At 40.3% G+C, this 14,531-nt stretch overlaps 1 protein-coding gene across 2 annotated transcripts; it reads right to left on the minus strand.

Annotated features, from left to right (window-relative positions):
- Nucleotides 1-493: 493 nt before the first annotated feature.
- zbtb34 (zinc finger and BTB domain containing 34) lies at nucleotides 494-14,050 on the minus strand. 2 transcript variants are annotated; one of them, XM_071482357.1, is made up of 2 exons: nucleotides 13,811-14,050; nucleotides 494-7,168 (listed from the first exon to the last, which is right to left on the minus strand). In XM_071482357.1, the coding sequence occupies exons 1-2, from the start codon at nucleotides 13,826-13,828 to the stop codon at nucleotides 5,633-5,635; spliced, it is 1,554 nt and encodes a 517-aa protein (XP_071338458.1). In that variant the 5' UTR covers nucleotides 13,829-14,050; the 3' UTR covers nucleotides 494-5,632. The 2 variants fall into 2 exon arrangements, with proteins under 2 accessions (XP_071338458.1, XP_071338459.1); XM_071482358.1 differs by lacking the exon at nucleotides 13,811-14,050 and adding an exon at nucleotides 13,238-13,692.
- Nucleotides 14,051-14,531: the final 481 nt, after the last annotated feature.

The raw sequence follows: 14,531 nt of genomic DNA on the forward strand, positions 1-14,531 counted from the left end.
AGTTTTTATCTCTCAAAATGTATTCAACTTAATTTTCACACCAGTGGCCGATTATTTAGTCAAGGTTACGTTTATATTAGTAGCTGTAAAACAGCTCTGTGCTTTAAGCCACAATGGCCTAATAATGCTGAGGTTATACTTCTCATTTAAATGGAGGCATTACAGATGAATGATCTATTAAGGTGTATTTGTTATTCTCTATCTCCCTCTGGAGGATCAAAGTTGCAATTACATCAGTTATTCCTTATGATGACATTCATGTACAGTATTACTGCAGCATCATGAATTCCATGCATGCCAGCAACTCATTTTGAACATGGAAGATGTCTTACTGTTTAAGACATAGTAAACAAGATAATTAAAGGGTAACTGAACAGTGCAGTATGCTATCCTCTTCCCCTTTTACACCAAATGTTTTGATCTGCATCATTTGAGTTTTAATGTTAAAACATAAATATAATCCACTTGTGAGAAACAAAGAAGACAAATCAGAGCCAAATCAGCGTCTTTATTTTACAAACAAACGCATTATTCTATTGACATTTTTTATATAATAAAAAAGCAATTTACAAGCTTAAGAACCAAAATGAAGCAGCACAGAATGATTATGAGTAAAATATATAATTTGAATAAATATATTTTATTTCATGCTATAAAATAAATTCATAAATGGCAATAGATACAACATCAGCTCTAGCTAGCTTCATTTACTTCATAGTTGTACAAAACAGTAGAGTTCTGAGGTTCACAGTTGGGTTGTGAGGTTGTGTGTAGAGTGGACAAAACTTGGAGTTGGGGCATTTCTGCGGCCATGGTTCAGTTCATGGTCTCCAGTGCTCCTCAAGCTTCAGCTCTGTGGAAAACATGGGCTCATTGAGACCTTGAGGCAGAATGCTTGGGAACCACTGACTGAGGACTTGTGTCCCCACCTGAAGAGAAGTGCACAATTATACTATGGACATAAGATGTATGTCCAATGAGACCACTTTTAACACTATATACCCTGAGTACTAAGTTTTTTTTTGCCTTGTCACCAAATACATATGAGCCAGAGACATTATAGTGCAGAGTTTAGGGAGTTGTAAAAGGAAAAGGGACAATAGCTAGGCTGAATACTTCCCCTCTGATCCTGAACAACTACAACTACAGTCTCACTGCCTGAGGAGCCAATGGAGATCACTGAACCTCTACATGACAACAAACAGCCCGCTCCTAAACAGTGGCTATATAGCCCAAAATCCCTTTCATTATTTGACACAGCTGGAGGTGCATCTCTGAACAGTGCCACTGAGTTTGATGACTGAACGGCGCGCTCAGTTCTTGTGTTGCAGTTTACTGATTACCACTGGATTTTAACAGGCATTTAGAACACCAGCAAGCAACACCACTTCTTCATTTCTATATATTTTCTGACGTGGAAGTCAATCTGTCCAAAGTTTCAGAAAATATATTAAAATAAATCAATATCAAATTGTTCTGGTCCTACTTCAATTCAACAGCTCCCTGACATTCAGTTTGTTTGATATATGACAGGCCAATATTTCAATAGGCTTGATGATCCCAATACACCACTTTTAAAAAGGTTATTGCTGTTTTTTTCATAATACACAGTGGATAGAAACTGACAGAAAAGCTATGGAAGACTTAAGATTTTTTCTAAGCCTGTATCAGTGTTCGTAAACTACCTGAAGTGAGTTTATTATAAAAGGAATAGGACGAGCTGCAATTTCAAAAAAAGTAGTCTGACAGCCTTCCCTGTAAACACTTCCTTTTGATTACTTGTGGCCCATGCATCTCCTGTTCCTCTGAGAGGTGTGGAACTAAGAGTTGACAAAGAGTCAATTCGAGTGTGTGTCAAGTTCAACTGGTTCTGTAGATGTGTACTATCACATAAGTAACTACAGTTCATGAAAAGCATTCAAACAATTTCCCCTCCATTCGCCTATGATGAAGACATGGACTTGTTCACTCATTTGATAAGAAAAAAAAAACCTGACTAGTCTAAAAGCACCATTTAAGGGGAAAAGGTCCCTATCAAAGTGATTGAGGCCATTATAGCTGAGTCCCTTAAGGGTAACTACACTAGACTTCCTGGATGGAATTGGTATGTACTATCAACAAAAAACCATAAGTGCACAATTGATGACACAAATACAAGAAAACTCAAAGTTAAAAAATTATCCATTGGCAATTTTGTACAATTTTGTGGTTGAGCAACGTGCAATTCAGCTACAGTATATGAGGGTAAGCTTTTTTTTTTTTTTTTTTTAAATCAAGAAATATTAAGTTAATTATCAGCTAAATACCCAGGCAGCTGTTCCCCTGCCAGATGCTCCTAAAGAACAGGGAGGAAGTAGATTTGTGTTTCTCATGCATCTCCTTCCTTCATTAAAATGCCTTCAACTACAGTACATAGCTAAGATTGTCCTCAGTGGCTGGAGAGGAGGGATACAGTATAGTCTCTGAACATGGGGGCAATGGCTTGCAGGGGAATAAGTCTGCCTCATTTGATTGTAATCAATTGCTACAAAATCAGTTAAACCTTAAAATCAGTTTTCCATCCCATGACAAAAATATGAATCAAATAAAATGAAGCAACAACAGGGGGCAGGACTTAAAACTACGAAATGGACAAGAATAACATGAATTAATTTCTATTCATTCTTGCAACCACTTTACGATAAATGATGGCCATAGTTTATTATAATCTCTCTATTCAATCCATTTAAAAATGAAAGAGGCACAGGAATCTAAGTGCCAGAATCTAACATGTAAAGCTGGTGGCAAGGCACTAAGTTAAAGATGCCACTTTTTGTGAAGTATTCTCTCTGTTGCTTACATTGGCTTTAAACAATTACAATTGCACAACTTTTATACTGTCAGCTTCTGTATGGCTTAATAAATGATATTATTTATGACTTTGCTGCTTAATATCTTTTTAGCAAATTGTTCAAATTTTACACAACTGATTGTTATAAGCTGGGAAACGTACATTCCTTGTAAATAGCAATGAACTAGTCCTACATTAAATTAAGAACCTATTCTTCTTAATAAGAATTCAATTATGCAATACAGTCAAATTTACTGTTGAAAATCACCTATTAGTCTTTGGTGTGAACTCTTGGCACAAAATTGTTTTAGCAGTTTGTACCTATTACTCACAAAACATTACTGACAATAATGCAAGACAGCACGAATCTCCTCCTTTTTTCTCTTGGTGAAGGGCAAGAATCATCACAGGCAGAATCAAATGAGTCAGCGACTGATTTTGATGAGGTCAGATCGGCTGTCAAACCCGCACATCACATCAGCGGCTGACAGAAATAAACTTGACTTCGTAAACATTCATCTAAAAAGTACTGTAAAGGTTGACAGACTGTGGCTGATGATGATGATAAATTCGTACACAAAAAGATAACAAAAAGCTAGCTATACCGATTTTTGCAAAATTCCCTAAATTTTGGATTGCTATCTTAACTGAGTGAAGTCGATGACAGCACATTCAGTGGAATAAAGAGGACTGCACTCTTGACGTAACATCAGACATAAGCAACAAAACACATTTTTCTCCCACCCACACAAAGTAGAAAATTATATGAAAACTCTAAATAATCAAACTCAATTCATTGACACAAATTCAGCATGGACCAGACGGGACAGAATAAAAGCATTTCGCAGGTGCTCTTCAAGAAAGGCCTTAAGCAGCTGGATGGCAAACAAGAAAGCAGGACAGCACAAAAAGGACCATCCAGCCGAGCTTTAAATTTGCAGAATATGATAATCAATCAGGCTTTCTAAGTGCCTTTAAGTATTTACTGTGAATGTCGATTCTTTTAAATCAGAATGGAAATAAAACCAAGTCTCTATATGCTAAAAAAACATCCCCATCCCTGATCCCCATGGTTCAAACAGTATAGATAAAATACCATGTTGCCATATGCATGACGTCTGTAGCTGTAGTATTCATGCGATTGCAGAGTCTGATCAAAGTTCTCAACATTTTTTTCTAGGAGGCAAAATTGCTGCTGTGAAGCAAGTACTACTCTGACACTGCTGCTGCTGCTGCTGCATCAGAATTAAGACAGAGATTAGCACATTTTATCACTGGAACATCTCCCATCACACCCACTAACTCTGCAAAGTGCATAAATACTTTGGATCACCAGCTACCCCTAACAACATTTACCTCTTAGCCTTAATCTAGCTATGCCGCTTCTATGTCAATGCCATAAAGTAGGACTGATAAAATAATGAGAACAAATCTGCATTTGACCACAACCAATGCAGAGAACAAAGATCACAGATCAACTGTCCCATTGTAAAAGGTAGGACAAAATGAGAAAAAGGAAACAAACCAATAGCTCTTCCAAATAATGTAGGAAAACCCATGTCAAAATGGCTGAGATTCCTTTGTTCTTTCTGTTTGCATATTATTCAGACTTGTATACTAAAATGATTTATGTGAACAGATCCAGGGATGTTCCTCTTGTGCTGACTAACAACGAGTACTCATCTCAGTTAGGCGTTAGAGTATTAACCTAGAAGCCTATCTCAGAACAAAAGACATACAATAGTTCAGTATAAATTTGCTGTCAGAGGATAGAGGAATATAAATGATTTCACTGTATGGACGTAATTCACCCATTACATGGATGACAGCATCTAAAAACCACCTTGGCCAACAGAGTTAGATCTCCAGAGTTAGATCTCCAGTAGTGATGAGAGATAAAATCCTTAAGTGTTTTGCGGAACAAATGTTATAAGACAGCAAAATCATCTTAAAAGTTGCAGGGCCATTCTCTTACTCTGTTCTCCGCATTTGCCAAAAACAAACACACAAGTAAGCTCGCAAATTTAATGCACTCCTAACAAAGCACCTTCTTGATCATCATTTTAACCTGGCTGACCATGAAACAATTGACAAGGACTTTGTCCCTAATCCATACAATCAGCAAGGAACATTTCCCCTAAGTATCAAGGCTTTGTGTTGATATTCTTTACATGGTTTGGCAATAAGATACTGTACATATAACCTAAAACGGATTCCAAACGGTGAACATATCTGTGCCTGGTAGGTTCTTGGCTATGAGGTAGAACCTGGTGAGTTTCATTAAGTTAAAATACTGTCTGTTATGAATATGTAGTTGCATCATGAGGTATTGAACGGATATGTCACACGAAGCTTTGCACTGGCAGAAAAATCATTCCTTGTGAGTAAGTGACCTCCTGTGGCCACATGTGCAAAAACAGGTCAGGTAAAAAGGTGATATGACAAGCATCTTACCAGAGCTTTCACATTATCAATTATTGCAACATGCCTATATAACTCTGTAAATATGTTTTAAAAAACATTGAAAGATAAAAAGAGAAATCAATTAGGGGGTCTTGATTATTGGGACCTCCTCAAAAATAGTAAATTGTGACTCCCTTTGCTTGAAAGAATCAAATTTCTATAAAGCACCCATTTGCTCTCTGCATTCAACAACTAACTTTCACAAAATTGACAGAAACCCTTGATGCAAGAAATGTCCTTAGTAGAGGGAGCTGATTCAAAATGAAAAAAAGTCCTTTAACTTGTGTTGAAATAAACTTTTTTTTTTTTTTTTAAAGCTTCCTTAACCTGAAGCAGGACCTAAAAATCACATCTCGATGCTTGAGCCTCCTCTGGACTGCATTTTGAACTTTCTTCCATATCATTGGCTGGTGCCTCTTCTGCATATTGCGCCTCGAAGGCCATCCCCTCAGACGTATCCACTTGGTCCTTCTGACCTGAGCTTGCCTCCGTCCTCTCTGGAGAGTCCATGTGGTTGCTGCTCTCTGATGCTCCCATGTGCTTCTTCCTCAGGTGCTGGTTAAGGGTGCCCTGAAATGGGAAGCATTTGCCACAGATCTGACAGTGGAAGGGCTTGTTGTCTGTGTGGCCACGGATGTGGTACTCCAGCTGGTCTTTCCTTGTGTACTTCTTGCCACAGAACTTGCAAACAAATGGAGTGATTCCCATGTGCAGGCGCATGTGGCGGTCCAGGCTTCCTTTCTGATTGAAGGTCTTTCCACAGTAGATGCAAATGAGTCTCTCATTGTAGGGGTACCACTGGCTCCGCAGGCTACGCTCTCGCACGTCATTCTCCAAACCTGTGGGTCCCACAGCTGATTCACTTTCTTCTGAGCCTGGTTTGATGTGACTCAGCACCCCTGCTGGGATGGCCAGGGGGCGCTTTGCCCTGGCTCGCCCACCTCTGTAGCCACTGAGTATGGAGCGGGAGGGACTGGAGCTGCTAAGGTTGACAAAGCATGAGGAGGACAGCCCTGAGTATGAATAGGTAGCAGGCTGGATGACAGGACAATAAGAACCCACACTCACAGCCAATACCTGTTCTCCATCCACCAACTCTGTGTGGTAACCATCATCACCAGCCGAGGAGCTATCTGAGTAAGTGGGCCTGTCAGTCTTCTCTATCTTCACGTGCACATCTGTTACTTGCCCATCTTTGCCGATCAGTTCCACTTGCTCCGTCTCTCCCTCCATGGGAGTATCATGCTCTGACACACTATCACTACTGCCGCGGTCCGACTGGCCTTCCTCTTGCTGCTGCCGCCCCCGGCCCAAGCCATGTCCTGCTTGACTCTGCCGGGAGTAGTAAGGGGGGGAGATCTGGGTAGGGTTTACAAAGAGATTGCTATCATTGACCCCATTCCGGCTGGCCTGCGAGTCATCTTTCTCTGGACTGCAGACATTAACTGGGAGGCTGATCTTGGAGTGGATGCTCTCCAGGATTTGGGTGCACTTGTCGATGATGGTCTGCATCTGTAGAAAGCTGGCAGCAGTGAGGAAACTGATAATATCCTTGAGCTGCAGGGACATGTGACCTGTGTAGCAGAACGCAAGAAGCTGTTCAAACACCTCAGGGCTTTTGATGACCGAGATGGAAAGGCCGCTCATGGTGCCGAGAGCTGAGTGGTCACGAAAGTAGGGTGAACTAGCTGCCAGCACGGCCTTGTGGGCTCGGAATGGCTGCCCTTGAATGTGAACAATGATGTCACACAGCTTCCCTTGCAGCCGCAGCTCATTGAGCTGGGTCAGAACAGTGTTACTGAACTCCGGCACATCAAACTCGATGTAGCTGCCGTCGTCCATTTCTTGGATATGTTTCTCCAGTTTGTCGACAACCTGAAAAAAAGGAGAAAACACTAGGTTTGAAAAACTGCGTTTGCAATGGATTGCAGTATTTTATTTTTTTTTTACAATTTCACAGTTAGGAAAAAGCTGTTATCTGCATTATATATAACACAAATGAGACAGGTGGCTGTTTAAGATAAACATTTGATACAGGCTTGTACAGTACTGTGTATGATGCAAACTGAGCCAAATAAAACAACCCTGCAAATGTTGCAGCAAACACACTTTCCTTAACTCAAGTTTAAATTAACTTATAGTAATTGTTTTTTTTTTTCTTTCATATTTAGATACAAGACTAACCGATACTGTTTGCTGTGAGACAACATACATGTCAACCTTCTGAGATTTTACCCAACTGTCTCTTCAATATCTCTGGTTGTATTGGCCCATTGATGTTAAGTTTTATTCATACTGTCTACTAAGCTTATTCATGCTAATGAACTTCACAGTGATGTTTACAGTCCAAAATGAACTGTTGCACTACATTTTTATATTCACTGTTATTGTTATCTGACTGTCAGTAGAGGCCTCATCAAAGTATTGGGATGTGTGTCCCACAGTTTCACAACAAGACATCTCTTCAAACATCTGGCAAAACTGGTAACGCAAAACTCATTGTGTTGCAAAGTTGCTATCAGAAAATGGCCCACACCTTTCACATAAAGCTTACAGATGTGTTTTCATAATGGCTGCAATATACATTTATAACCATGTGGCAGATACATTTTTCAGAACATCATCATCATTCAAAGATATAATTAAGATTTTCAAAATTAATCTCCCCATATTTTATCCTTAATTTTATTTGTCATTTACTTATCACATTTTATTCATATTCATTCATTCACTGTAATTGCTGCTCAACAGGTAATAGAGGGCAAGTAGAAGACACATAAGCGACCAATGGAACACAATGTACCAGTATTCTACACGCACGAGTGTTGTGAAGCCTAACAGTCATACAGGTATATGTATGTAACGCGTTTGGCAGAGAAAGAAGAAAATCTGGTTCTACATGGAAGGTTAGCATTCACCAAGCGTTCTCAAATCTCTCCTTTCTTTGAAGCCTGTCTTATTAGTTACAGTATGTCAGTATGGCGCTGAAACAACTTATTTTGTATTTGCATAACTGTGGATAATGCTTGTTGATCCTCTCATTTCTGATAACCTGATAAGCGCCTCTTCCTGAATTTATATATTTCATAAATAACTAAAACGCATTTTATGAAAATGATCAATGATCATCTGATCGAATCTCCTAATGCAGGGCACAGCTGCACCAGTAGTGGCATACTATATACGCTACATATACTGATTTGAGCCGGCTGATAAATGATTAACCAACATAGGCCCTGCCTTCTCAGCAGAACAAGTTAAACCACACTGTGGACTGCTGGAACTGTGAGATCTAATTCTATAGTTACCTACTGTGTAATTCTGTGTTTGTAAAAGCAAACACTTCTGTGTTGCAAAACCTCAGTATGTGTCCTTTCTTGCTTAACCCCCACCCACCCACCCACCCACCCACTCCATCTGTCCTTCTCCCATCTCTCCCTCGCACCTCCTCCTCCTCCTCACCCCCTCCTGCCCCTCGCTGGCAATTCAGCATGATCTTCCGCGCACTGAATCCCTGTCAGCACTTTGGGAACGTAAACGCGTTCTCCAGTTGCCAAAGCATGCCAAGACACCTGTCCAACAAACCATATGTTCTCATCCTGGCACAGGAGAGGGAAAGATGTAGCAGAAGAGAGAGAACTGTAACAAGGTGTGCATTATTTTTCCTCCCCTTTACCAAAGAGTACATGTTCATACACTAAGACATATCAGCGATGGCTGCCAACAGCATGCATACTAGGTGGAGCCAAGTAGAAGGGCAGCCAAAGAATGCATTCTCAGTAGTTGAGATGCACATGCTGAGTGAGGGTCACATGCTTGGCTCACATGGGAAAATTTTAAATGTAAAAAACTTGGCTCAAAAATTCCATCTGCTGCTCGGCTTTCCAATCTGGTAATAAACCTGTTTGACACAGCTGTTTCATGTAGATACATGGAAAGGATGCTGAATATCTTGTGATAGTTTGGCTGACCAAAAAAAAACAAAAAACAAACTGCATAACTGTAGTGGAAGGACATTCAGAGCCACAGAGTCTTATATGGAGTCTCTAATAACTTTGGCATGTCACTCAAAAAAGAAAAGAAAGAAAGAAAAAACACAGTTAAAGATAAATCAAAGTCAGCAGGTAAGCACTGTGTGCTTTCTTCAACATCAGCAGCATTTCACCAACTTTGAAAAACAGCTTGTGGGGCAGACCAGATCCAGAACAGAACTGCTTAACAAGCAAAGGTTAGGGAGCAATTTAAAACAGATAGTACAAAACAAGATAAAAATAGACCAGATTGTGATACATTAAAGGGACGGTATGATGTGAGGAACTTCGCTGGTGTAAGAATAACATGGATTGTGGAAATTGTTAAAGCTTAGTGGGACCTCAGTATGCAGAGTTAAATATTGTATGCTTAGCCTTCGGGTGTGTTCTCTTATTTGATTTGTTCGGGCTGAATAACTGGAAAACAAGGAAATGGTTTTTTTTTTCATCTCAGCTTATTCACATGCTTATCAGATGAACACAAGAGAAAGTCTTCAAGGTCCTATATTGTAGAAAGTTAGATTTCCATGTCTTTTTTGATTATAAAGCAGGTCTGGTTGTTACACCATCTACAGTAAATACTGTGAATGTATGAAAGCCCTCAATCCATGGCGAAATGTGTACAGCCCATATTCAGAAACTGTGCCTTAAATGAGTCGTCAGGTTTTCCTTATCTTGGTAATGTCACAACTATACAGTCACCGCCCTCAGCCATGCCTGAGCCATCTTTTAAACTTAATTAAACAACACAACATGTAGTGGTCTTTCTGTTGCTGAGCTATTCGACAGAAAAATGTCAAGAAAACACTGCACAATCGCTGGATGTCAGGACGACAATATATCACTGCACAGCCATCCCAAGGATAGAAATATTAGAGAAAGGTGGCTAAAGTCTATTTTTTCTGAAATATCAGAGCATTCTAGTCTGAGTTTGACCATCAGGTCCAGCAGTGGGCTATAAACCATTACCCGTGATTGGCCTGGCCATGTGTCACTCAGAAAACAGTCAGGCAACCATTAGAGAGCCTCAGAGACTGACACAAAACGCCCTTTACTTGCTCAAGTTCCACAATGAAATGTGGGAGAAGAGCTGTAAAATTATTGAGATGATTTTTTGTACCTCAAATGTATCTTCTTGTGGATAATAAAACATCAGAAATGTGTAAAATATAAAAGGCCTGATTTATCCTTTTTCCACAACATATTGATTCTTAACCTAGCTGTATTGTATATAAAAACCACTGAAAATTATTTATAATTAACTGACAAAATTATGTTGTACTTTATATATTGCCTGATACTCAAATAAACTGGCCAAGTTAATGTTGGTGACATGGTGCTGCTCAAGGCTAACGCTCCAAAAAAGAGAAACAGATCAGTGTGTTCTGGGATTTTAATGGAAAGAAGGTAACAAGAAGGCATCCATAATAACAGCCAAATGTTTTCTTGTCGTTTCCAACGCCTGTATTGACTACAAGCAACAACTGATGCAATCAGATGAGAGGCAACTTATCGACAACAATACTCTGGCTCTGGCCTCCTTAACTGGTGCTTTCCTTCTGCAGTTGTCTGCTGAAGTAGTCCGGCATTCTGTCTAGGGTCAGCCCTGACAAATTTACCACCTCTTTTTTGCAGCATGAACAGTGCTTTTAACGACCACCACTAATTAGCTAGGATAACATCCTGCTACATTGTCTTTTCACCTAGAGCCACCCTGCAGTGATTACTGCAGGGTGGCACTGTCGCAATTACAGTTGGCAGTGATAAATTTGATGCAATGTCCACCAAATATCACCAAGTGGTCACGAATTGCTTAATCTGGAACAGAATTTAAGATACATAGCCACTACTTTCTACTGTAATGCAGGAAGAAAAAAAACTTTCAAACGTCTGAATGTTTCGTCAGATTTAGTCTTCCTCTTCATTTAAGTTTCCTACACTTCCCAACATATATAAAAGATATACACCCATAAGCCTCAACATTTGTATAAACTTTATAGGAAGGAAATTTGTGTTTGGTAGATTATTTCTTTGTTATAACAATGCTTCTTGGCAATAAATCTAATACTGTTGGAAAGCCTGTTTATTTCCCTTTTAAATGGTGCCACATTTGTAAGGAACATGCATTTGAGGCATTTGAGTATGTGGGTTGCGCCCAATAAAGATTTGCCAAATCTTCTCTGCCAATGCCAAACAGCTTTTGTTTTTGCTGTTGCTATTGACTCTTGTTTATCAGAGACCACCTCAAGAATTTGGGAGCGGAGAGGATGGAGTGGCGTGCCAGCAGCCCTGACCTCAACCACCATTGAACACTTGTGGGATCAGCTTGGGCGTGCTGTTCGTGCCAGAGTGACCAACACAACCACGTTGGCTGACTTGCGACAAACGCTGGTTGAGAATGGGATGCCCTCCCACAGCAGTGTGTGACCAGGCTGGTGACCAGAATGAGGAGGAGGTGCCAGGCTGTTGTGGCTGTGTATGGTTCTCTCAAACGCTAATGAGGCGCCTGTTTGTTAAATGAAGAAATTGTTAAATTGCCAAAATGTCTTGTTTTTTTTCAGACTTCAATCATCCAGTCCACCAAACACCAAATAGAGTCAACAGCAAAAAAAAAAGCTGTTCGACATTGGTAGAGAAGATTTGGCAAATCTGTCATGGACGCAACCCACATACTCAGGTCTGCTGCTCATCCCTCAAATGCATGTTCCTTACAAATGTGTCACCATTTCAAAGGGAAATAAACAGGCTTTCCAATGGTATTAGATTTATTGCCAAGAAGCATTGTTACAACAAAGAAATAATCTACCAGACACAAATGTCCTTACTTTTTGTGCTTAACAATTACATAATCAACATCTCAATATCATGAGATGCACAAAACAATTTTTTAAAAAGATTGCCAAAAAAGAATGCTCTTTGCAAATGTACAGAGCATAGCACATTTTACCCGCTACTGACAAAGTTACTTCAAACCATAGCCACTGCATTTATACCAAAAACAATTTCTGAATTCCCAGATTACCACAATAGACCTCACAAGAACCCTGTTTTCACCAGAGATCAATTTATGCACCTGGCATCTGTACTCCTTGCTTTGCCCAATCAGTAACAGTGGTTCAAACTAACACAGTTTTACTGCTTATCCGAAACAGAAACAGGACTATAAAAAAGGAAGGTTGAATGGGTGCAAAACTATAATGTGTACTCATGGAAGCGTCGAAATTGCTTTGGCACGACTCTGTTCTGACATGCCTTATTGTTAAAATATTTGGATTGGTTTCAGTTACAGTTGTCCCGGAATAACGTGTTTTTGGTTTCAAACTGGGCTGTAAATGTATGCATGCATGTAAATGCAGATTAGGAGATTTCGGAGCAAATGGATGTCACAGAAACACTGCTAGTCCTTGGTGACCTAGGTGAACCCAGGTGCACTGAAAAACCGGCCACGGCCCTGCACTTTGTCCTTTTCTTCCATAACATCTCTAACAATTAGTTTACAGGCACATTCACTGTTACCAAGAGCATTGCTAATACTGGTATCTAGACTTTAAACGTATCAGATGCCATAAGAAAAAAACGTTGTTGGTGTACGTTAGTTTCTGAGCACATACGGGCCCGATACCATCCCTCACATGAACGGCTGGATTTACTGTACGACTTATTATTGCGAGTTTTAGCTACACATTTACGGATTTGCCCGTGTTAGCTTCATCATGCATTGACACGGGGATGTTAGCATGTACTGTTGATCCCATCGTAAATGCACACAATGCCGATACAATGAAGAGCAAACGTGTGGTGTTTCAAACTTTACTGCAAACCATCCTGGTAGTACTTTCGTTAGCTATCGATAGGGAGGGGGTCCACGTAGCGAGGCTGCTAACACTAGCGTTAACCTGATCATCACACCCACCTGCTTTCTGTTTTGTTGTCTCCTCCATTTCTTATTTCTACGGTAACTTTTAGTTAGATTAACGTTACTTGAAACATCGATATCCACGACCGGTACACCCAACTATCAAGCAGCACACAGGCACTGGCTAACCAGCTATATTAGCTAGCGCAGAGTAAAATCGGAGATTTGTTTCAGAAAAATGCGTAACTTTTAGACAGACTTCACTGTTTAACCCACGGTGGATTAGCATACGGTCTGGTCACATTTTCTCTGCCTATAAAAAAGCTTGACAACATTGTACAGTTAAGTAGCTAAGTTACACCGTCGAAACGGGTGCAAACTATGTCGGCTGTCATATGAAATAGCTACTATGCTAGCTACTATGCTAGCTAGCTTAGCTAGCAACCATTCCATGTCAGCCAGGGCTACGTATGCTAAGTAGCGGCTAACGCTAGCTAGCCGATAGTTGCTAGCGCACGGTCGCAGGCAATTATTTACCCACTACTTAAACAGTAAGATCGACGACGTGCCGACGTTGCAAACACATTACGGTCACTAGTCCAAGCCAAAGCTGAAGTCCATCAAACTCACCGTCTTGCAGATTAGCATTAAACGTTGTCCATTCCCCTCAGTAGTTCGCTAACACTACAGCCAGGCCTCCCCCCCTCTCCAGTCCAGATGTGTCAGACAGTTGCTGCTGCAATTTTTGCATCAACAGGAAGTGTTCTTTTGGCTCTTTGCATGCATTCTATCAGTGTGTTTTGCAGCGGCCCCTCCCTTGCTCCTGTCAGTGTTATGTACGGAGACATCGTGTACTTAATATACGACGTGATTGAGGCCATATACATGCGCAAAAATAAATGTAAAGTAGCCTGCTGTTGGTTTCCAAATTGTTTCCAGCAGATTACGTGGCTATACTCATACTCTTATCTGCTGACTACACCTATGCCATGATAGTATGCATAGATCAGTTTCATCTGCTTCCACTTTACAATACTGACAGTGTTAGGGAGAACTAAATGACCAAATACACCTTTATTCAGTTTATATAAATATTTATTGTATCGGTAAACTTTTGTCATTTAAGCTGAGAGGATATATGTCCATACCTTTCCAGCTCAGCTATGCACCTGTACAGTTGCCCCCCCCCATCCAGACACACGCGCACACACACACACACACACACACACACACACACACACACACACACACACACACACACACACACACACACACACAATGCTTTATTATTTTATGAAAAGTTGAGAAATTGGCAGCATTTACTCTGTCTCAATAATATAGACTGCTACAT

This window comes from Trachinotus anak, unplaced genomic scaffold, assembly GCF_046630095.1.
Source record: "Trachinotus anak isolate AG129_WGS33_773 ecotype Australia unplaced genomic scaffold, CSIRO_AGI_Tana_v1 ptg000008l, whole genome shotgun sequence".
Taxonomy (NCBI): Eukaryota; Metazoa; Chordata; class Actinopteri; order Carangiformes; family Carangidae; genus Trachinotus; species Trachinotus anak.